The 22980-nt window shown below is 26.2% G+C and overlaps 1 protein-coding gene across 1 annotated transcript; it reads left to right on the top strand.

The window, feature by feature from the left end:
* Nucleotides 1-661: 661 nt before the first annotated feature.
* Nucleotides 662-18460, top strand: LOC129981970 (telomerase Cajal body protein 1-like). The gene is made up of 10 exons (XM_056093045.1): nucleotides 662-1493; nucleotides 3012-3123; nucleotides 5336-5424; nucleotides 7455-7545; nucleotides 8144-8276; nucleotides 9582-9674; nucleotides 10899-11017; nucleotides 14923-15026; nucleotides 16718-16870; nucleotides 18037-18460. The coding sequence occupies exons 1-10, from the start codon at nucleotides 1021-1023 to the stop codon at nucleotides 18185-18187; spliced, it is 1518 nt and encodes a 505-aa protein (XP_055949020.1). The 5' UTR covers nucleotides 662-1020; the 3' UTR covers nucleotides 18188-18460.
* Nucleotides 18461-22980: the final 4520 nt, after the last annotated feature.

Genomic DNA, 22980 nt, shown 5'->3' with positions numbered 1-22980 from the left:
ATTAAACAAGATCCACTATTTTAGGCAGATCTTTAGATACTACTTCGGAAGTATTTTATTTGCCATCTTTTTTCGATCCTCAAAACTGAAAATTAAAGCATTAAAACAAACATTAACAAAAAAGAAAAAAAAAAAAATTAAATCGGCAATAGGTTTCTTTTGTTGCTTATCGATAATAACGAATAAATATTATTCTAGAAAAAAAAGTAGTGTCGCCATCTATTATTCTATAAGCAAATGAAAATTATGCCGTTTAAAAAATATATATAAATAAATGTCTTATCATTTATATTTTTCCCTCTTTAGTCACTATCTTTAATTTTTATTTTGTGGGATATTCAGTTTTGTTTGGAATATTTTTGGATGAATATTTTTTTTAAATTTTTATTTATTTATTTTTTGGTGAGGGAAACAGAATTTCTCCCTTCCTTATAAAAGTTGACAAATGAATTTAAATCATACAGAAAGCATAAAAAGTGATTTAATAAAAATTATATAAGAAATAAAGATTAGAAATGAATAAAATATTTCCATATACCGAACAGCAGGTATACGATATTTTTAGTATAAGAGCCGTATATTAATCTTGGAGAAATGAAATCATCGAATATTCAAGCATGGAATTGTTTCAGAATTGAAGTGAAGTAAGTGCTTTGTTTTGAAAACGTTTCAAGTTCAAGACTTGTTTGAATTGATTAAGTGGATTTTTAAACGCCGACTTATGATGGTTAATAGTAAAATTTCGGCATGAGTATATTTTATCCTCTCAATTGGTTTTTAAAAAACAGATAGCAAATTTTATTTACTGTAAATTTTTTAATCAGATATCTTTTCAGTGGCTTTTTCAAAATAATTGATTGATTTGTGAGGCGACATTTTTTCAAATGTCGTAGAAGATTTGGAGTGGATATTTGATTACCTTTGTTATTCAAAGAAGGAAAGCATCTCAGATTATATCTTTTTCAATACTTGAAATGAGAAATACATTTATTTAGCCGTAATAGCGTATTTAATTTTAATATGGCTTTCTCCTGTTCTTATGTACTTTCACAATTAAGAGCAGACGAACCCGATAAAAATGGAGAAGCTTCCCAGGCCAAAAGAGGGACCAAAAGGCCATTTCCATTTTCAGGAGATAAAGAAGAAAATGTTGCGGATGACATTCTTCCTGAAGCCGTAGATGTATTAGACTCTATCTTTGCATCTTTGTGCCCATTTTCCGAAAATTCATCTGCATCTGATGATGTTGTCATTGTTCATGAAACGAAAAGTGCTTCATCCGGGGATGATGAGCCTGAAATCGAGATAGTGAAGACTGTAAATGGTATTGAAAACTCGGAAGTTGAAATAATTTCAGAAGAAACAGATAATCAATTACAAATTGTAAATGATGAGGAAATCTATGACTTTACTAACATTCCAGTTCAAGTAACTGGTGCATGGAAAGAATTTATGAATGGAAAAGGAAATAATTATACAAAAGGATGTAAATGGTAATTCAATTTTTGTAAATCATTATATTTGGCTTTCAGGCAGCTGCACAATTTTTGTTACAATTCCATTGTGAAATCTGTATAGTTGCTACAGATCAGTGCCAATAATAAGATGATGACGTATTTATCTTTACTGTAATCGTCTTCTGATAATATATTCCTCTCTATACTTGGTAAAATTTTCTCCTTAAAAAATAGTTTATGATTATGTAGGATCAATTAAATTCATGTGGATGTATTTTTAATGTAAATGGATGTGAAATAAAGACAATTTAGTGAGATTGTTCTGCTTCTTTTAATTTTTTTTTGTTTGTCAGTAACTTCTAGAATGTGAAGCAAGATACATTCCAACACAAATTGTACTTACAAAGACAAAATTATTTTTTTAATTGACATAAGTTAAAAATTGCTGCTAATTTTTAAACTGGCTAATTATTTTGTAAATAAAAATATCATGATTGTAACACTTAATGCAAAATCTTAATTTAAAATGAATTGTGATATGTAACAGGATTTCGTTAATACAAATATATCGATAATTCAAGTTTTTTTTCCTTTAATCTCTCGAATTACTTGATAATAAAAATATAAATAAATTATTAAATTTAAAATTTTTTATAATTTTTGTCAAATGTACAATCCTTAAAGTGAAGAAATAATTTGGAGAGAAAAGCTTTCTTAGTATTCCTTATTTGTATGAAATGATTATTGAGCCTAACAGCTAAAGTCAAAGATAATCTACTCCACATGTAAATCAGATGTGTTTAAAATTCTAATGTTGGGTTAGATGTTTTATTTTAATGATTTTATTATTGATGTATGTTTTATTCTCTTTATAAATTTTTATATTTATTTGACTTTTCTTGACATATGTTAAGATTAGATTAATTCTCTATTCATATAATATATTTGCATTAAAATTAAAAAATAAATATTTTTTAGTTATTGCTGAAATATAATAATTTATTTAAATTTCATTCTAATCAAAGCTATTTAAAATATTTTTATTTATTTTGCTTATGATTCAAAACCAGGCTTGGCTTCTGTATGTTGATTTTGCTAATTTACAGATTTGATATGCACTATTTATTTATTTTATAGAAATACAGTTGATAGAATAACTTGAAAATATACAATAATTTTATTTTAGATTTTATTAATTAATTACATTTTATAATCATTATTAATTGATCTTACTAGAAACTGTTTCATGCACAACTAATACTGATGGATAATTAAACAATCAACGACTAATAGGGAACTAATCAATGTAAATACAGTCAAGAAAATGTAAACATTAAGAAGAAAATAACTTAATTTTAAATATTTTACTAAAATTGCATGGAAGGCACGAGCGCAAACTTTATTAACTAGTAAATTTTTCCATTATCGCTATAATGTAAGTGAAACATAATAAATCAAATATTCTCTAATGTTGCAGCTTTCCTAAGTCCCTACTAACACATAGACAGTTTTATTTATTTCTTAATTATACATTTTAAGTTTTCATATAAATAGGGCTCCTGACGGCTCTTGCATAATGACTTGTAGTGATGATAACATCCTTAGGCTTTTTAATTTACCTGAGGAATTATGGGATTGCTCAAAATGGCATGATATAACTGAGATGGTAAGTATATGTTAAATTTTTTTCTATTTGCTTATAATGATGCATTTTTATAATTTATTTTTAGCCTATATCTATATTAATCATTTAAAAATACAAAAGAATTTAAAGTTAATTACTTTTCATGTGTAAAACATATTAGAAATACAGTGAAACCTATATAGAGAGATAATGCATATGACAATAAACCTTTCTGTAATGATATTTCTCTTTGGTCCTGTTGGAATTCCATTTTCATTCAATTTCTTTTGGACATGCATACAGCAATAATCACTTTTTAGTTGCAATCTATCTACAATGATTTTTCTCTTGAGAAAATTGATAGTACATAGAACCTGACTTTTTTTCTTTTGAAATGTGTGAGATAACAAAAGAAAAATATTTGCTTTTGTGTTCAGATGTTAACTCTTTCATTGTTTTGACCCATTTTTAAAAGGGGAATTGTGGGAGGCATAGAATGCTAATAGATAGAATGCAAAAAAATATTTGTTGTCTGTGGAATGTATACACCAAAGACAATTATCCTTAAAATGTCAATTGTTCATAGTTTGCTTCCCCTCCTTTGTTGATTCATTTGCTTTTTACGACCCAATCCATCACCTCAATTATATATGTACTTGAAATTTTTTAGGGAAGACTGGCCAATGACAATCACAATTTTAAGTGAAGTGTTTGTCTGCTGTTTTTACAGAGTTTAAGCCTCTTTGGATGACTTTTGTCCAGCATGTTTTAGAAGAGGGATTGATCAGGGATTTCCTCTTTCTTGAAATGGTCACTTTTAAAACGTTTCATTTATAAGTCAGACACTTGCTAACCGTGTCTTCTTTTTGATTTGCTTTATATTTGCTGAAATGATGACCCAATATAAAGTACTAGCATTTGAAAAAAAAAAGTTTAAAATGAAAAGATATATGAGATTTTGCAATCAATGCTTGCTATTTTTTTGGAAAAAAAAAAAAAAAGGTAATAAAGATGGAAAGAAGCGAACAATTTTTTTTTTAAAGTGTTGTAAATGATGTTGACAAAGCTAACCTAAAATGGTTCCATGAGATGAGAAAGCAAAGCATCCCCATTCTGAACCCTTTATTTCTAGAAATTTGAAAAAAAAATCATGTCTTTGCTAAGCAACAATGATTTTAAAGCCAGTAATGGATCCGGTAAAAGCATCGCAGGTGGAGGGGGAAAAAAGGCACCTTTTATTAATAATGCAGTATCATGGAAACAGCAAGAAAAATACTTTCCCTCTCCTGATGGTGCATACAATGCGGATGTAAGGCTTTGTTTTACCAGCTTTGTACTATCATAGATTCTTGGATTCCTAATATTCTGGAAATTTATTATGCCAGAATTATCAATTGTATAATTTTAAAACTAGAGAAATACAGACATAAAAATATTGGTTCATATATATACCAAAACTTAAGCATCTAGGGTAAATGAACTCAAAATATATTTCAACTCTTTTGTACTATATATGCCCAAAATGTCCCAGACTTTATAATAAAATTCACCAATATTTAAAATTTTTTAATAAGATACATTTTTAACATGCTGACTTGCCATTGTTTTATTTCTGATTAGGCATCTGCCTAGGTAATTAGGCCGAGAAAGGAGTACAAGTATATCAGTTGAAAAGCTGATAACATAGACAAATGACCATTTGGAAGATTTAAATCAGTGGAAGGCATAGGCATTTTATTATTATTTCTAATAGCATTGGAAATAATAATAAAATCTATGAAACCAATGAAAGCAAACTAAAAATATTTTTTGCTTACATTAGTTTCTTGTAGCGAAGTGAGTATTGTCTCTTTCTTTGGCGGTGTTGAAGAATATGATTTTAGAAATAATGATAAAATCTTTTATAGATTTTATATAAATGCATTATTATCATTTCTTGTATGAAGTAATATGTTATAAGTAAAGACACAAGATATTCAAGCTCACATTTTTTGTCAGAAACATTAAATGTAATTGAAAAGAAATTATAAAAGAAAAATACCTATTTTTAACTCTTGTAATGTTTCATAAGTTAAAGCTGTTAAGACTAATATAATTTGGTTGTATTATTTTTTTAAAAAATTGATTGCCATTGATAAATTTCTTGTGTATTAAAAAAAAAAAATGCTGAATTTTTGCAGTTTTGTTGAAATTTTTTTTTTGAATCTGATTAAATAAAATTGATTTTTAATAAACATATTTTTTTATTGCATAGGAAGCTGTAGTTAAAATATCTGAAGGAGAAATTCTATATGATTATAGTTGGTACCCATTAATGAATTCATCTGAACCCAGCACTTGTTGGTAAGCTTGTAGTATTATTCAAAAATATCATTTAAAAAAAGAAATTCTTTGATTATATTGCTAATCAAATTTGCTCCTTTACTTTTTCATTCTTTTACATTTATGTAAAAATTTAAAATTGATTGCCATAAACAAGTGTCAGAGTAATTTATATTATTTAAGCACTGTCATATTCTGTCTGTGAAATCTTATTCTCATATTTCCACGTCTCATAAATTCTTACCTGGTTCAATGATTGAAGTGAATATTTTCTTCTTCTGAATCATTTTCTTCAACTATCATTTTTTTAAGTTCAGCTGAAAATTTTCATTTAAACTTTAAACCTTGCTTTAATATATTTAAGATGTATAAGAATATATTTAAAGATGATAGTATCTTGTGTCAGCAAATATTCTTTAAACTTTAGTTTAAACAAAAACAGTTCATTAAAAGTTTTGAATTTTAAATTACAAAGAGATTCCAAATCAAAATTTTGAAAAGGTATCTTGAAGTCCAAAAAACTCTCTCTTCATAGAATTTTTAGCCATTTCCTTTTTTTGCTAACCTCTTTGTTAAACTAGTATTCTCCTTTGCAAGAGAAGAGATTTTAAATGAAATAAGTTTTTTTTTTTTTTTCCTTTTTTCTTTTTGTGAAAATAAGTAGTTTTATTTCCAAAATTGTTCTTATTGCTGGTCTGTTGCAATGGTCAGAAAATTTGTGGAAAAAAGTGTTATTTTCCAGAATTGTTTTTAATATCGACATAAGATTTGCAGAAAAATGGGAAGCAACCATGCAGTTAGGGCTTGTCCTATCATCAGATAGAATTATCATATTTAAAACTAGCATCCTTTGTATCTACTATTTTACTTTGTAGTGACTTGATTGGAAAAAATATTCCATTTCATTTTATCCACTTGGCAATATTTTTGCTCTCATGGAAATACGTGTGAAAGGCACGGGATTAAAAAAAATTATTGTATTTTCCCTTAAATATAGGCTTAACATTTTGAATAATTTTTTGAAGAAAAACTGCATTCTCGACTTGCATATGGATTAAGCTTGAAACAATTTTTCACTTTTATGAATTTTATTATAAAAGACACAGTCTGTTTCACTGATGATCTGTATTAATTAATTGCATCTTATAAAGGAAATAAGAAGATAGATATCTACTAGAAGAGAGGAAAAAAAAAAAAAAAAAAAAGCATTTGCCAAGTGTCACTTATTCTTGCTATACTATTGGTTTCTTTTTTAATATAACATTTTGTTTATATAATGATAACAAGCAGATTGCCATATATTCTCCCAATATGGTACGTAATTATAATAATAGCATAACCAGCTTAGAATATCTGATGCGAGACTTGGGGATTTCAACACATTTGACATGTCATAATGGCATCATTCAGGATACAAAAAGGTAGCACCAATAAATTAAGGAAATTATTTGCCATTTCCCCACAACTCTCCAATCTGTTAAGTCTTTTTTTTTTTTTTTTTCATTCTTCCATTTTAGTTATTGTCAGGTTTGCATAGACTTTACATAGCTGCCTCTGGTACTTTATATTTCTTAATAAATAGTTTAACTCTCAAAATAGCAGGAATGGCATGCTTTGACAAGCATGCTTTACTTTCATATTGGATGGAGAATTTTAGAACTTTGTTAATTAGAAGAAGAATTAGATTTAGAACTTTGAAAATTGTAGGAACTTGTCACCAATATTTTAAACACAAAATATATTTCTATTTATTTAATTGATTCAAAGGATTCTTAAATTTGTTTACACTTGATTATTGATTTAACAGTTTAGTTTATTTTGAAATAAGAATTTGCTTTCGTAAGAAAATATTAATCTAGAAGATGCCATATGAAAAAATCACAAAATCTAGATATTGTTTGAAAGTAAATTGGGGATTAACTCTTAAGTTGATATGTCTGTGTTGTCTCCTTTAAAAAAAAAAAAAAAAAAGAAAAGAAACTGGCCATTGATATCCTATTTTTACCCATATGTGCTATAATATTACTTTTTTTTTTTTTTTTTCCTCATAGTTTAGCTAGTTGTTCCAAAAATACTCCTGTTCATCTCTGGGATGGTTTCACTGGTGAGCTTAGAGCCAGTTACAGATCTTATGATCAAATGGTATACTTTATTTTCCCTATTATTATTTTTCAGATGAAATGTGAAGTATCTAATTAATTTTCAATGAATAATGTTATTCTAAAAAATATTTTTAGCCTGTTAACCAGCCAAATTAAATTATATTCAACTCATTTTGTGTTGAAATATTTCGTCATACCTGGTTAACTTGTTAATATCTTTCTAAATAAAATATGAAGAACGTAGCAATTTTGTTAAGGAATTAAAAAAAAAAAACATTTTCTAAGAGTCTGAGTTTGGGAACTATGCTAATTTTACTTTTTAAGTGTTCAATGCATTCATTATATAATTTTTATAATGATTATAACATTATCTTCATATTATCTTTGCCTCTTATCAAAAGAATTCTTTTGTTTTTTGTAATTCCGAAGAATATGAATGTACATTATATTAAAAAAAAATGTATGCACAAATTGCTGAATAAATTTTTTTAGGTAAATTATATTTTTAATAAATTATTATCTCGTTCATTTTTTTCGTTGTGTTTTTATATGCCAACTTAGCATTAAAATATATTTATGAGATACTATTAGTGAGAAAAGTATTTCATCATAGTTAATTTTATTTATTTATTATTTAGGATGAAATAATTGCTGCTCGAAGTTTGAGTTTTGATTCGGAAGGCCAACGTATCTTCTGTGGTTTTGAAAAAACTGTTAGAATTTTCAATGTAGACTTACCTGGAAGAAATTTTGAAATCAGAAACACATTTGGTAGTTATTTAAAATTTACTTTCTGATATTTTTTTTACTTGTTTTATATATTAAGAATTATTATTATTATTTGCTATTTAAATTGTTAAAAATTTTTAAAGCACACAATCCTATTTCTAAAACATTAAAATGAGCCTTGAGTAATCTTGATTCCAGATTACTAGACTACTATCTTTATTTTAGTAACTATTCTTTTAAAAAAATAATGAAGTGTTTTTAAATTAAATGGAATTTTAGAAAAGCATTACATTTTTTTTATTTGTATATAAAGAGAAAATGCATTTTTTTCTTATGAACTTAAAAAATTTAAAAATGGTATTTTACCAAACATGTTACATAACAATAATAATTTAAGTATAAGCTTAATATATTTGAGAGAGTTGAAAATAATTCTACTTCTTAACACATATTTTTTTTCCCTTGATCAGTATTTTTGAATATATACATTCAACTAATTGTAATCCTAGAGGTTCTCGATTCAAAGATATACTGCAAAGGAAAGAAAAGAAAATATGTCTAAAGGATCAGTTGATATCTTGAATGAAATGATAACTGTATAACTAAAATAGGTATATGGCTTATGGTCATCATTTTTTTAACTTTTGTCCACTACCATTAGTAATTTCCACAAACTTTCCATTTTTACAAAAGAATGTACTATGGAAATCAGAAAACAAAGATAACATATTAAAATTTACACCTTGACGTAATTTGCTAGTATATAGTTAACAGACGGAAGATTGCTAAAGATTGCAATGAAAGTTTAAGAAACTGTTTTGCAAAAAGAATAAGGCTTCAGATAGATATTGCCATTTGTGTGATCATAATAAAAAAAAAAAAAAAAAAAATCTCCCATAAAAAAATTATAAAAGAAGCATACCTCTCCTATGTATCCAAGATATATTATGAAATTTAAGACTTATAATATGTTAAATCTTATCATTTAAAAATTCGTCCTTGTATAACTAAAATTGGCAAATAGAATTTAAAATTCTTGCAAGTTTACATAAATGATGAAATAATGTTTTGTAATATACATCTTTGCACTAATTTTTATAGTATATGTCCTGCCATGTTAAATATGTTTCATTTATTAGAAAATTTTTATATATTATTTGCCACCACATTAATTACATTAGAATTGTGAAATTTTTCAAAATATATGTGTATATATTTTATTATTATATGTGTATATATATGTGTATATTATATATTATATGTGTATATATATGTGTATATTATATATTATATGTGTATATATATGTGTATATATTTTATTTTATTCTCATTAATTTTTTTTTACAGCTAAAAAAAGTGGCCAGTCTGGTATTATATCATGTTTTGCCTTTACACCACAAAACAGACACATTTCTGCTGTTGGATCCTATCAAAAATCAAGTTAGCCATATTTTGTTTAGCTAATATTTACTGCCTATTGTAATTGCTGTTCAATTAATGATTTATCTTTATTTTTATATGCAGTTATATTAAATTAATAAATTGTAATATTTTATTATACAGATTTTTTTTAATGAAAAGTTGTATTTATTATTTTATTTTTCAGTTTTAGACTAATATTTTTATTTTGATGAGAATGATTATTAAAAAAAAATACATCAAACATTTGCAACTGTTACTAAGAAATATTACATATTGTGTGAGTTATCGTCTTGATTGAAAAAATTTTAAATTTGTATAAGTTGGGTTCATTTGCTACTTTTTATCTTTTTTCTCTCTCAAATGTTGAATTTTTTAAAGGAAGGGGAAAAAAGTTCAGCATTTATATTATTAATTTCTGAATTCAATTTTTGATGCGTATTCTTTTCTAGCGTGAAAGGATGCTGAATGAAAATGAAAACATGCTGTTCAGTATTAGTTTCAATTTCTTCTACTGATTTTTTTTTTTTTTTTTTTTAGAATTTAGAAAAGATATTTATGTGTATTGATTTGAGTATAACTATAAGCTATCAGATTATAGTTATCTGATAAGCTAATCATATAACAGTAAAAGCTATCAGATTATTAGCTTTTACTGTTATCCTGTTAGAAAGTTCTTAATATGTCTTCACAAATGCCTTTAAATGTTTTATTTTTTTATTTTTTAGTTTCAACAATGCTTGTATATCTTTTGATATGGTCATTGTACTGATGAATTTTAGTTTATTTTTTACTGTACTAGGCCAATAACAATATAATATATCCTCTGTATATTCTGACGAATCATTCTTGTGAATGAACAAGAGCCTAGCAAATTAACCAAGGCTTAACTGTGATGCCCAAGTAATTCTGAAAAATTAAACTTCAGTGTTTAATTAATATTTGATGTCATCCCTTCTTTTTTTTTTCTTTTTTTTTTTACCAAATTAATTGTTGTAACAGAGGTAAGTGTCATTAATGTTTCACCCCAAGTTATTACTAATGGCTTAGCAAATGTAAATGTTTTAAATCACTGATTATCATTCACCACTTTCAGCATTTTGATTCAATTGGAATATTAGTCTCCTAAAAAATTGATTTCCATGGCATGTTTTTATCAGGGATGGGAAGTCTAAAGAGAGGTTTTGATGATCTTTGAGAAAAATATTTGATCAGTTTTATCATTATATATTTATTTTTTGACAGTTGGCCTTTATTCGGAACCAGATGGTGAGCTCGAATGTATTCTGGAAGGACAAAAAGGAGGTGTAACCCAGCTACAGTTTTCACCAGATGGAAACCTGCTATACAGTGGAGGTCGAAAAGTAAGTGAAGAAAGAATATTTTTAATATTTATATCATATGCTAATAGAAATTTTTTTTTTAAAAATTGAAACTTAATTGAAATTTTATAATTTTAATATTTGAGTTATTTTTACAAGTATTTTCTGTAAATTAAAATTTTTTTTTACTGTGTTGTATTATTTTATGATAAAAAAATTAAATATGGAATTTTTCTTATTTTTATCAATAAAAACAACAAACAGTAAAAGTAGACAAAATGGTTAGAAATATTAGAAGATTAGAATTTTACTTTAGAACTCAATAATCAAAATGTCTGCTTTAAAATTTTGTTCTTCATAATCTTTGAACTTTTTATGTACATTTTGTGTTAGTTTATGTGCGTGTAAACACGCATATATATATTTTTTGTTCATCAGATAGATGAACACCCAAGTGATTTTATTTGAAACAAAGATTTTTGATGAGTGAACTTGTAAGCTATTTGCACATAGCTTAATTTATAATTATTATTTACATTTGAAGATTTCTTGCTGTGTAGTATGATACAAATATGTATAAAAAATTAAAATTTTGCATTCCACCCTCTCTATCATCTGTGATTACTTTGATAACATAAAAAATTATACTCATTTTATAGCTTTTTCCACACAATTTTAAAATTAACCAAAGTGAACTGAAATTGCAATCTTGTGTTCCTGTGTAAGTTTCTCTAAAATTCCGTGCTTAATTAATTATTAAATTGCTGCCAATAGAAAAAAAAATACGCCATTTAAAATTTCTTTTAAACATTGATAATTTGTCAAAAATGAAAATTTAGCTATTATGAAAATGACTAATTTTTGACTAATAAATGACTAATGACCATACAATTTTTTTTCTTATTATATTTCTTTCACTTTCTTGTTTTCTTTCCAATTTCATATCTTTTGCATTAAGAATAAAAATTCGGGAAATTAAAATTGTCCAATTTTATTCAAATAACTATCTATTCTTTAAAAATTTTAGGTTTTTATGAATTTCACTGCATTTTATGAAATCTGAAGAGATTTCTCTTAGCTTATAAAACATAAGAATCTGCCTCGAATGATGCTGTCATTTTCAATCATGATTAATGGTTTTGATAAATCAACAAAAACCTCTTTATTATAAAATTTCCCATCTATTAAAATAAATACCGTAAATAAAACAAATATTGTAAATTTATTTTATTTACAATATTTACTTTAAATATTGAAATAAAATAATAAAAAAAAAATATAAACAAATATTGTATCTTTAAATATAAATTGCTTCTGAAGTCTTCAATTTCTTTGAATATACATTTGTTTTTTATCTAAAAGCTTAATAATTGATGATAGTAGAAAAAAATGCCTTTTAATTAAATATATTGTAAAATTTGCTTTACATATTAATTGCCCATGAAAGTACCAAGCTCTTCTTTTCACACAATTATAAAATATGACAGTTATTGCCAGAAAAGTGATGTCTTGAAATGGTGAAGTGATTGTATGTTACACAACGAAATTATTAATAGCACATTTAATAACAAAATTCATAAATTAACTTTTCTTATCTGAAAAGTGATAAAAGATGCAAAAGAAAAAATTTCAAAATTGTGATAAATTCAAATAAATTAATTCAAATAAAATAATTCAAATAAAAAGAATATAATCCATAAAACATGCATTTGTTTGGTTACAATTTTTTAAACTACGATATTTTACCTGGTCAAGTTAGTACCTGGTAAGTTCTTCATTACATTTACAAGTTTTGCTGGTAAAGGATGTTGAAAAAACTACATCTTGTGCAACTTTATTATGAACCATTTCGAGGTCTAGCTTATTTTCCTTGCAGATATAAAATGGATGAGACATGCTTTTTGTGTAATGACATATATAGCTGATAGAATGTAGAAGAGTTCTTAGTATTCTTTCAGTTATACTAGCTCTTCTGTCATACAAAATGTGCTTATAAAAATCAGTTAATTCTGATTATATTTTCATAAATTATGTTAAGAAATTCTATGTCTGAAATTTTATGTCATATATATATATATATATATATATATATATATATATATATATATATATATATATATATATATATATATATATATATATATATATATTAAATATTTACATGAAACTATGTGTAGATTATAAACATGTAATTATAATTGTTTTATTGTGGGACATAACCATATGTAATAGATAATGTTTAAATAGTAATTGCATCTGTGAAAGAATATAAAAAATCAAATGACTTAGAAATTTTAATGTTTAACAATAGAAAGAGTTGTAATCTATTGATGTTTAACAAAAGAAATAGTTGTAATAATAGAGCTACGAAACTAAGTAACAGCTAAGACAGCCTGTTTTATTAACATATGCTGTAGCAACAGTTTTGACTTAAAAATTATATAAATGTGTGAGTTTTATCAATGTACTGTGAGCAATATCTCAACCATAATTGACATTTTAATTATGAATGGTACCTTGTCCTATGTACTGCAAGTTCTGCATTAATGTTTGTTAAGTTTGCAATATTCACTTATAAGAATAAACTAAATTAATATTTCATCTTGTAACTAAAAATAAAGGCTGATAATCTGATCCTTTGAAAGAGATGTAATGAATGCGTAATAAAAGCACCACAGCGTTGTTAGGTAACTTCACTACATTTATAGTGTTTATATGCTTCTATCCTTGTTGAAAATATTAAGTTAATGGGTTAATACTCACTTATATTGAGTTAATGGAGAAATTTGTTTCAATTTTCTGAATTTCTTTTGCTTTATATAATTCTATAATTAGTAAAAGTTATCATTGAAAGGATTGTTTAATCCTTTCCTGAGCCTTGACTCACAGTCAAGCTTTTGGCCTTTGCATTAATAGCAAAGCCAGACTTGTGGAATGATTTTTTTTGTGTGTGCTTTTACTTTTTACTAGTACATCATGGCAGTTGATCATGATTATTATAATCTACATTACAAAGCAATCTTGTTAATAGCTTTGCACTTTAATTTATTTAATGAAATTGAATAAAACATTATAAAATATAAGACCCAAAACTTTTCCTTGGAAGCAATAATAACAACACTCTAGTCTGTTTATCACATATCATCTGTTACTTGGTCCTGCATTTCATCAAGCTAAATGCCATAGGAAGGGGTTAAAATACTTTATGTATATCTAAATGTTCAAATAAATTCAAACTTAGCAAAGCACTTCACCATGTTGTTCCCAATGTTGTCCCATAGTCCCAATGTTTGAATTGTGTTTATTTTCTATCTATAAAATCCTTTTCCTCTCTATCTTTTCACCTTCTAATTTGACTGTATTTGAGATTAGGATCTTTTTTCTTACAAAATTCAATGATACAACTAGATCTATATTAGTATCCATTTGAGAATCATGAGTATTATTTGTTGATTTGGATCTCAAATTGCATGAATTGGTTTAAATTTAGTCTTTGAATTTAGATTTCTAGAAATAGCGTATGTTTCTGGACTTTTTTCTTTTCTTAAATTGGACACTGGTTAAAAAGTTTGGTTTTCATATGTTTCTGGACTTTTTTCTTTTCTTAAATTGGACACTGGTTAAAAAGTTTGGTGCTGTGCTAGTATTGCAATGAATAGATTAGTTACTTTGTGATATATTAATAAAGAATTCATTAAGCAATAGAAACAATTTCATAGATTCTGTAAATATTTTTCAATTAGAAAGTAATATTTAGATACAGAAAATATTAGGAATTCCATCTTTCATTAATTTATTTATTTGTTTGGGCACATAAATTTTGTGATATTTCATATTTGTTTCATAGTATCTGTTTCCATTTTCACATATAGGTATTGCATCATTGTAAGTATTAATTGAAGTAAGAGCATTAATGCTCCATATTCAGAAACTTTTATTTTTGATAGGATCCAGAAATATTGTGCTGGGATTTAAGGAATCTTGGAACTGTTTTATATTGCTTGCGGAGAACTTGTGTAACAAATCAACGAATGTATTTTGATATTACCAGGTAAATTTTTTTTTTATTTGACTAAAAAGATTGAAAAATGAAAAATCTTGTTTTATTTTTCTTATAATATATTTAATTCTTTCAGTTATTTTCAATCAATTTTAATTATTTCTGGAAATTTATTTTGTTTAATAATTTATTTTATTTTTTAATTAAATATTAAAATAATCATTTTATCTAATATTTTGATCTAATATTTATTTATATTTTTATATTGTTATTTTCTTTTAGTAAGAATAGATTAAAGTTTTAAATAAATATTGCAATTTATATATATATATATATATATATATATATATATATATATTATAAGTAATTTAAGTAGCTGATCTAAAGGTATACTCAAAGGAAATTTTAAATGTTTTCTGTATAATTTATAATTGTGTGATAATTTATAATTTTTGACGCATTTTCATTTTCATGCATTAGTATCTCAATTTTGCAAAATAATTGGGAAATACCAGTATCAAATACAAAAAAAATTTAAATCATAAAAGCAGGGCAGAAAAAAAGGGAGATTTTTTTCTGTTCTGAAATAAAAAGAGAAAATATGCAACACCAAAATAATTTTCTATCTTATTAAAAAAAGCGGCGAAAAGAAAGTAATTAATAAGGATAGAATATTTTTTTCAAAACAATGTTTCTTATTTTAATTTGCTTTTATGCATAGCAATGCTTTTTATTTTTTTGTTATATAGTCTCATGAACTGCTGTTTATTGTATTCTAAGGGCTGTTTCAATAATATTCAATCCATCTTTATGAACCATTTTAACATTACTGATTTCTCTTGATAATTGCTCATGTTTGTCACTGACTGTGGTTACCAGCTTGAAAAATTTCATTGCCAATTATTTCACACTGTTCATTCATGAGAAAAAAAAAACAGAAGATTAACAATGTTCATTTAAAAAATATTTTGGCTGATCTTAAGTTTTCAATACCGTTTGCTGCATAAGCTTCAACTCTTGATGGCATGCAAGTAAAGAAACAAAAACTCGCCTAAAAAAACAAAATTACTGAATTTTTACATATATGATTTTTAATTTTTATGGATAAATGTATATCTATAACTGGGACTATTATATTTAGAAAATCTCTCCTTCCTATTTCTTTTTTCTGAATAATGATCTATGAAGTAAATAAAAAGATGTTATGAACCCTATGATGTTAGATGAACCCTATGAGAAAGCAAATGCATCATAACAAGCTGTCAAACTTTGATTGATTACAAAATAACATTGATGTAAGCTGGTATAAATTGTTCATTGTGTTTTATACAAGTATATTTAGTATACAAGTATGTTTTTAGTATTAAAATCAAAATGTGCCTGTGTATTTCGGTCTCTGTGGAATTCTTTTAACTTTCAGGACTCACTTTAAAAATAATCATTGATTTAAATGTGCTTAGATGCGTTGCCAATGTTAAAAGGGTTGAGGTTTATTATTATTTTTCTAATTTCAGTTTGCTTATGTAAAAACAAATTTAAAATCTTTTCTTTATTTTAACTATTAATAATTAATCGAATTTAATGTTGTGTAACTGAAAGTTTACATTTCTTTAAATTTAAATATATCAATATACTACTATATTCATGTCAATCCTTTTTGTTGTGAAATTCATATGTTAAATACGAATGTAAATAGTATACTGCTATGCAAAATTCATAGACTAAATTTGATTTTGTTTTAGAGGTGGAAGATACATTGTATCTGGCAATAATAATGGTATCATCAGTGTCTGGGATACATACAAAGAACCAAAGGAAACAGAAACTGATGACTTTGATGTGCTAGAACCAACACTCTTTTATATGGGACACAAAGACTGTGTCAATGGAATCAGGTATTGCATCATTCAAAAAAATTAATATTAAAATTTATACATGTAATAAATTTTTATTCAGTAATTTTTCATTTAAAAATATGTAGATAAGTCTCTAATATTTTTATGATTATTTTATATGAAAAGTTTTTGTTATATTTCTGAGGTATAAAAAACTGTTGTTATATTATTATTTCAAAAAAAAAAAAAAAAAGTATTCTCTGAAAAAAAAAATGTACTGTGTTTGCTGTTTTATTATTTTGTATAACTGTACTTTTTGGTTTATTAATAATCTGTCTTCTGTTTTGCTAGTTTTTCAATTTCTTAGAAAACAAAATTAGGCTTGACACATTTTATCCCACATAGGTTTACTCTATCTTTTAAGCTTCCATCTTTAATTTTCTTGTTTTGTTTATAACACTTTTTTATATGGCAGGAAAATGTATTAAAATCCTCAAATTTAGAGAATTTTATGCTTTCTGCCATTTACATAGTACCAGACAATTTGAGTGGAGAAAATTTGGTGTGAAATAACTTCATAGCCAATAAGAAAATGCACTGATTAATTATGTCATAATCTGTAGTAGAAAATAAAAATAATTTCGATAATAAAAAAATTAAAAAAAAAAAGAGTAGAAAAAGACAAAAAAAAAAAAAAAAAAATCCTTATTTTGGATTATATATTTTGCTAGAAATTAGTAATTATGCTTTTCATCTAGAATAAACGTTTGTTGCTTTTGTAAATACAGTATTACTTTTTAAAATGTCAATGCTTTATGCAGAAAAAAGATTAGGTAATTCGAAACTGTGTTATGAAGAATAATAAAATTAAAAAAGTATATTTTAAATAGCCTTCTCCTAACCAGTTAATAAATTGAATTATAAAGTATTTGGAATTAATTTGCATTGAATATACGTTTGTGACCTTGTACTGAGAATAAGAACAAATACTATATAATATTAATAATGTTTGTTTTTAAAACATTTATCGCTTTTTTCTTGAGAAATTTTATTTATGTTTCCTCCATTTTCATTCTATTCCTCTTGTGCCTGAAAAAAATATGTTTAACCATTTTATTAATAAAACCATTTATTTCTTATGGGGCAAGTGTGATATATTAAATGATTAACAGATATTTATGAAAAAAATGCTGCAATTTATTCCTTTTGTTTTGTTCCTTTTATAGTTTGCATCCAACCTATCCTCTATTGTGTTCTTCTTCTGGACAAAGAAAATTTCGAGATTTGCTCCCTGAAGATGATGATGAGCTGTTTGCTCGAGAATTACCAGAACGAGACAATTCTTTAAGATTGTGGTGGATAGGAAAATCTAGTTAGCATTCAATTAACATTATTTCAATTAACATTTTAGTTCTGTGTAAATAAAATTATTCAACATTCACTGCGTTTATGTAAATTACATGCATTTTTACATATATTGTTTATATTTAACCAGTTAAGTGTGTTCAGTGTGAATATACACCAGTACAAATCTTTATTTTGTGACCATTGATGTATAAATTTTTGTCTATAAAAATGGAATCTTATTCACTGTATTATGATGTTTTGCAAAATTTACTATGCAACCATTTGCTGTGTATATGCATCATTGCTTGACTTTAAAAAGAGATATTTGAAGGACTTTAAAAAATAAATTCTGCAGTTAACTGTTGAAAAAAAATGTGATTAAGTTTTTTAAGTAATTGGCGATAGCAATAATGAGTCAGAAATGCAGACCAGTATATTTTAGACCTGTATATTTACCATGCTAGACCAGTATATTTTTTAAAAAAATTTTGTACAACACACATACACAATTTAGGGAGATCAATCTTGAGATTCACAATACTGTCATGAGTAGTCTTTCTGAGTAACTTATAAGCAACCTCTTTTCCTTGTACTTCCAAATTATTAACATTACAAACATTATGTAATAAATCTTGTCACATGTCAATATCTGATTTGAGAATGAGCCAGATTTTAACATGTGAGAAATGGCTGTTACATAGCTAACACCAAGAATTATATGACCTAACTACAGTGGTGATACTGCCAATATTATGAAGCCATAAATTTCTTGTAGCTTGACAACAATCAAGCCACAAGAGTTTATCAAGCCTTGCGCAATCATCTCCTTGCATATTGATGTGGATGACTGTCGATGTGCTTGGCTTTATTGATACTAAATGCACTCTCAGTTCTGCATTTCTTTTGGAAGCTCTTTTTTCTTGATTCGATTTGGCCTAACTACTTTCGCTTCGTGTGTTCTTTCAGTGATTTTCTTCTGCTGATCAGATTTTTCGAGCAACTTTGTCAGTATGAATTTGCTGAATTTGATATCATAAAACAAACAATGCCTTGAAAGGTGAACTTTGACATTTCCACTTCCAAGAGCATGCTTTCACTAAGATTGCCCTTTACATGTATAATATGCATTACAACTTTGTAGAGAATGTGATATGAATGTCAAGTTCAGACATTCTGTAGAGTTACTGATACCTACCATTTAAATTCCTTCCCCACTAATGGCACAAATTTTTTTTGGAATTTAATATTTTATGTTACCAAGAAAAATATGTGAATAAAAATAGCTAATATTAATTACAATGATATTTCAAAATGGGAATAAATTCCGTAAAAACCATTTTTTACAACACTTACTTTATTTTAAACATTTTAACAGCATACTAATAAGTAAAAACTAGTTTTTGCAATCATTCTTTTTTTTTCTTCTTAAATTCATTACAAGTGATACAACGTTTATGGAGTCAAAATTTGAAATAATCTATTAATTCATAATGTTGCTCTGAAAATATTAAAGAAATTGTTTTTAAAAAATGCAGAATTTCATAACTCCAGTCTGTTGGAAAATAAGCAATTGCAAAATATTATAAAAATTATAACATTTTTTTATATTTTCAAATTAATTTATATTTTTCTTTTTTTTTATATTTTCAAATTTTTATATTTACAATTAAGAAATATATTTTTGGTATTATATTGTCTTTCTGTCTCCCAGTCGATGAAGACAATAACCAAAACACTTTGGATCGACATTATTTTGTAATAGCTGTTTTTCTTCTGTTTTGATTTTGTCAATTTTGTGTTGTTTTGAAGTTTTATTTAAAATTTTGTATGAGCTAAATCTTTAGTTTTGGATTGTTTAAACAGTATCTACAGTTGACAAAATGTTTATTTGTACACTTCAATTTTGGAATATTATAGCAAAATTAAATAAGGTAACTAAGTTAAAATTGCAGAAATATATTCTAGTGAGGTAAAATAATAATAAAATATCAACAAAAAAACAATCACATAAACTTTAGTTGATTAATGAATAAAACTTTATAAAAACTATACAAAAAGAGTATTTGTACACTTACTTAGTGACTAATTTTAAAAATAATTATAATTATTTTATAGAATTTTAATACTTTATATGCATTCCATTGGCTTTTACAATTGCTTCAAGACGTCTTGGCATTGATTCTATTAACTTTTTGGTAGTTTCTTGATCTATTTCTTCCCAAGCTTCCATGAGTGCTTCTTTCAAATTATTTTTAATTGAAATATTTTTTTTTTCGGACTTGAGCATCCAAAAGCATCCACAAATTTTCAATTAGATTTATATCCGGGGACTGTGGTGGAGTTTCAAGGCGTCTTGGCGCATTATTAAGCAACCATGTTTTAGTAACTATCGCAGTGTGTTTTGGATCGTTATCTTGTTGGAATAAGAAAGTGTCACCGATACCCAATTTTCTAGCACTGTCTAATAAGTTATGCCGCAACACATCAATGTAACCTAAAGCTATCATTTTTGTGTCAATAAAGTGTAATTTTCCAACACCGCCATGAGCTACACAGCCCCAAACCATCACATTTCCACCACCATGTTTCAGGGTTTGAAGTACATTTTTACTATCAAGGGCTGTTTTATTTTTTCGCCAGATTTTTCGGATACTAGGGGGTGAAAAAATTTCAAACTTACTCTCATCTGAAAAAATAACCTTTTTCCAAAAGTCCATCGATTTGTCTTTGTATTTCATAGCAAATTCTAGATGCTTCTTCCTATTTACTTCAGAGATCATTGGTTTTTTTTTCTCGGAGTTCTGCCTTTTAAACCAGCACTAAGTAACACATTTCTTATTGTTTGAGCAGTCACTAATGTTAGAAGATGTGAGAAGGTCATTTGCAATTTTCTGAGCAGAAATTTGTGGTTTTCTAATAGCTGCTTTAACAAAACTTCGTTTATTTCTTGAAGTTAATTTACTCGGGCCGCCTGACCTGCGTTCATTTTCAATGCGTCCAGTATTTTTATATTTTCTTACGATGTAACCAATAATTGTAAAGGGTAACTTAACCATCTTTTGAATTTCGCGATAAGAGTTTTCACTTTTATTAAGGTTAACAATATGAGTTCTCATGTCTAAAGAGACTTCTTTTGATTTCATGGCCATTTCTCAACTTTTCTCTGCGAGTGACCTTCACTGTTAAAAAAGATAACCTTCAATGTTTAAAAAATACAAACTATCCAAAAAATTAACTATAATGTGAAAAATTACATGAAATGATAGTAATACTTACCGGAGATATAGGTGTACAAATATACTTTTTGCAAGAAATTTTCTAAGTTTGATAGATTTAGATTTTATTTTCAATTATTTCAAAATATTTTTTTCGTTTACTTAGAAATAAACAACAAACTCACGCTCACACGTCACAATGAATAAAATAGCTGATTATATGTTTCTAAAACTTTAAAAAAAAGTGGTGTACAAATAATCATTTTGCCTACTGTATATATATAAAACGCTAATGTATGAAGCACAGAAATCGAGCTTATTACAAATTGCCGAATGACAACAGCTAAATATATACAAAACATCATGCGAATTTCAGACTATTTTATTCTTTGAACATTTTTACAGTTGTACTGAATCAAATGCTTCGCTTAGGTAATTAATAAAGCTGCAAAATATTATTAGAAACATTCTGAAAATAGTTCACCATATCACGAATGAGGACATTTAGTTAGAGGAAAGAAGATATAAAAGAAACAAGAAATAGGCTTCAAACAAAATTTCAATCAAGCGCAAAAGTAGGCTTAACCGTTGTCAGATAAGTAATCTTGGTAAGACTTAAGATTAATGTTCGGTTTCTCGCCAAGTACATCAAAATCGTGGAAATCGACCAAAAACTCTCTAAAAGTCTGCAATCCTGTATATCAGAAATGCTAACAAATGGTTTTAAAGTTGCAATAAAGAATTGTCATGGTTATATATGGCGAGAAATCGCACAAAATTTTTTCAATTTTGGTGCCCGTATATTAATATTAAGTCTCGCCGTAATCGCCATGACTTGCCTTCGGAAATTGATGCTCCTATCTTCCAAAATTATCTTATAAAAGGTGCTTTTCGTTTTATCTTAAGACTAAGAAAAATCACCTTTTTAATCTATTACTATCTGTCTTTAATCTACATGATCAAAAATGATGTTTTTACGGCATTCAAACTTTCTATCAAAAGATTCAAGCACATGCTTATGGTAATCATACAATCCATTATAGGATTTTCATTTTCGTTTTTTTTTTTTTTTTTTTTTTTTTTTAATATATACGCTTTGTAAATTGTAGTAAACTGTTTTAATTGATTATCTGTTTCATATGTTTTTGTCGTATTAAATAACTAAAAGAAATGTTTTTTTACAGAAATATATCCCATATTAATTTCTTGCTATTGGCGATAGGCGAGGATCGAACTCGCAACCTTTTGGGTTCGTAGCCGAGTAACAAGACCACTAGACAAAAGAAATTTCTCATGTCTCGTAGCTGTTATCTGGCTTATAAAGCGTCCCACAAATTATTTAGCAGCCTAATAAATTAATAATCTGGGCGGATAGTTACTAATATCTAAACATTTTTGCTTTTTGTCCCTTTATTTTACTGTACAAAGATTGTTAAAAACTTTTTAAACTGTGTTTGACAGAATGTAGATGCGAATGAATCTTATGCCATAGGAACCATATGCAATCCAGCGATCTCTTATTATGACTTTACTCTGACTACGAAAAATGCAGTAACAATCAATCTATTCCTGTTTCCACTTTTATTGTTACTTGCCGCCTTAGGCGAT

This window comes from Argiope bruennichi, chromosome 8, assembly GCF_947563725.1.
Source record: "Argiope bruennichi chromosome 8, qqArgBrue1.1, whole genome shotgun sequence".
NCBI classification, from domain to species: domain Eukaryota; kingdom Metazoa; phylum Arthropoda; class Arachnida; order Araneae; family Araneidae; genus Argiope; species Argiope bruennichi.
The sequence above is the reverse complement of the archived record's forward strand: the minus strand, read 5'-3'. Positions and strand labels throughout refer to the sequence as shown.

Bases quoted from the DNA above. Each gene is read 5' to 3' on its own strand.
- LOC129981970 (XM_056093045.1), top strand. From the start codon at position 1,021: ATGGCTTTCTCCTGTTCTTATGTACTTTCACAATTAAGAGCAGACGAA. The intron at 1,494-3,011 runs GTAATTCAATTT...TCATATAAATAG, and splicing joins TATACAAAAGGATGTAAATG to GGCTCCTGACGGCTCTTGCA. The intron at 5,425-7,454 runs GTAAGCTTGTAG...TTTTCCTCATAG, and splicing joins TCTGAACCCAGCACTTGTTG to TTTAGCTAGTTGTTCCAAAA.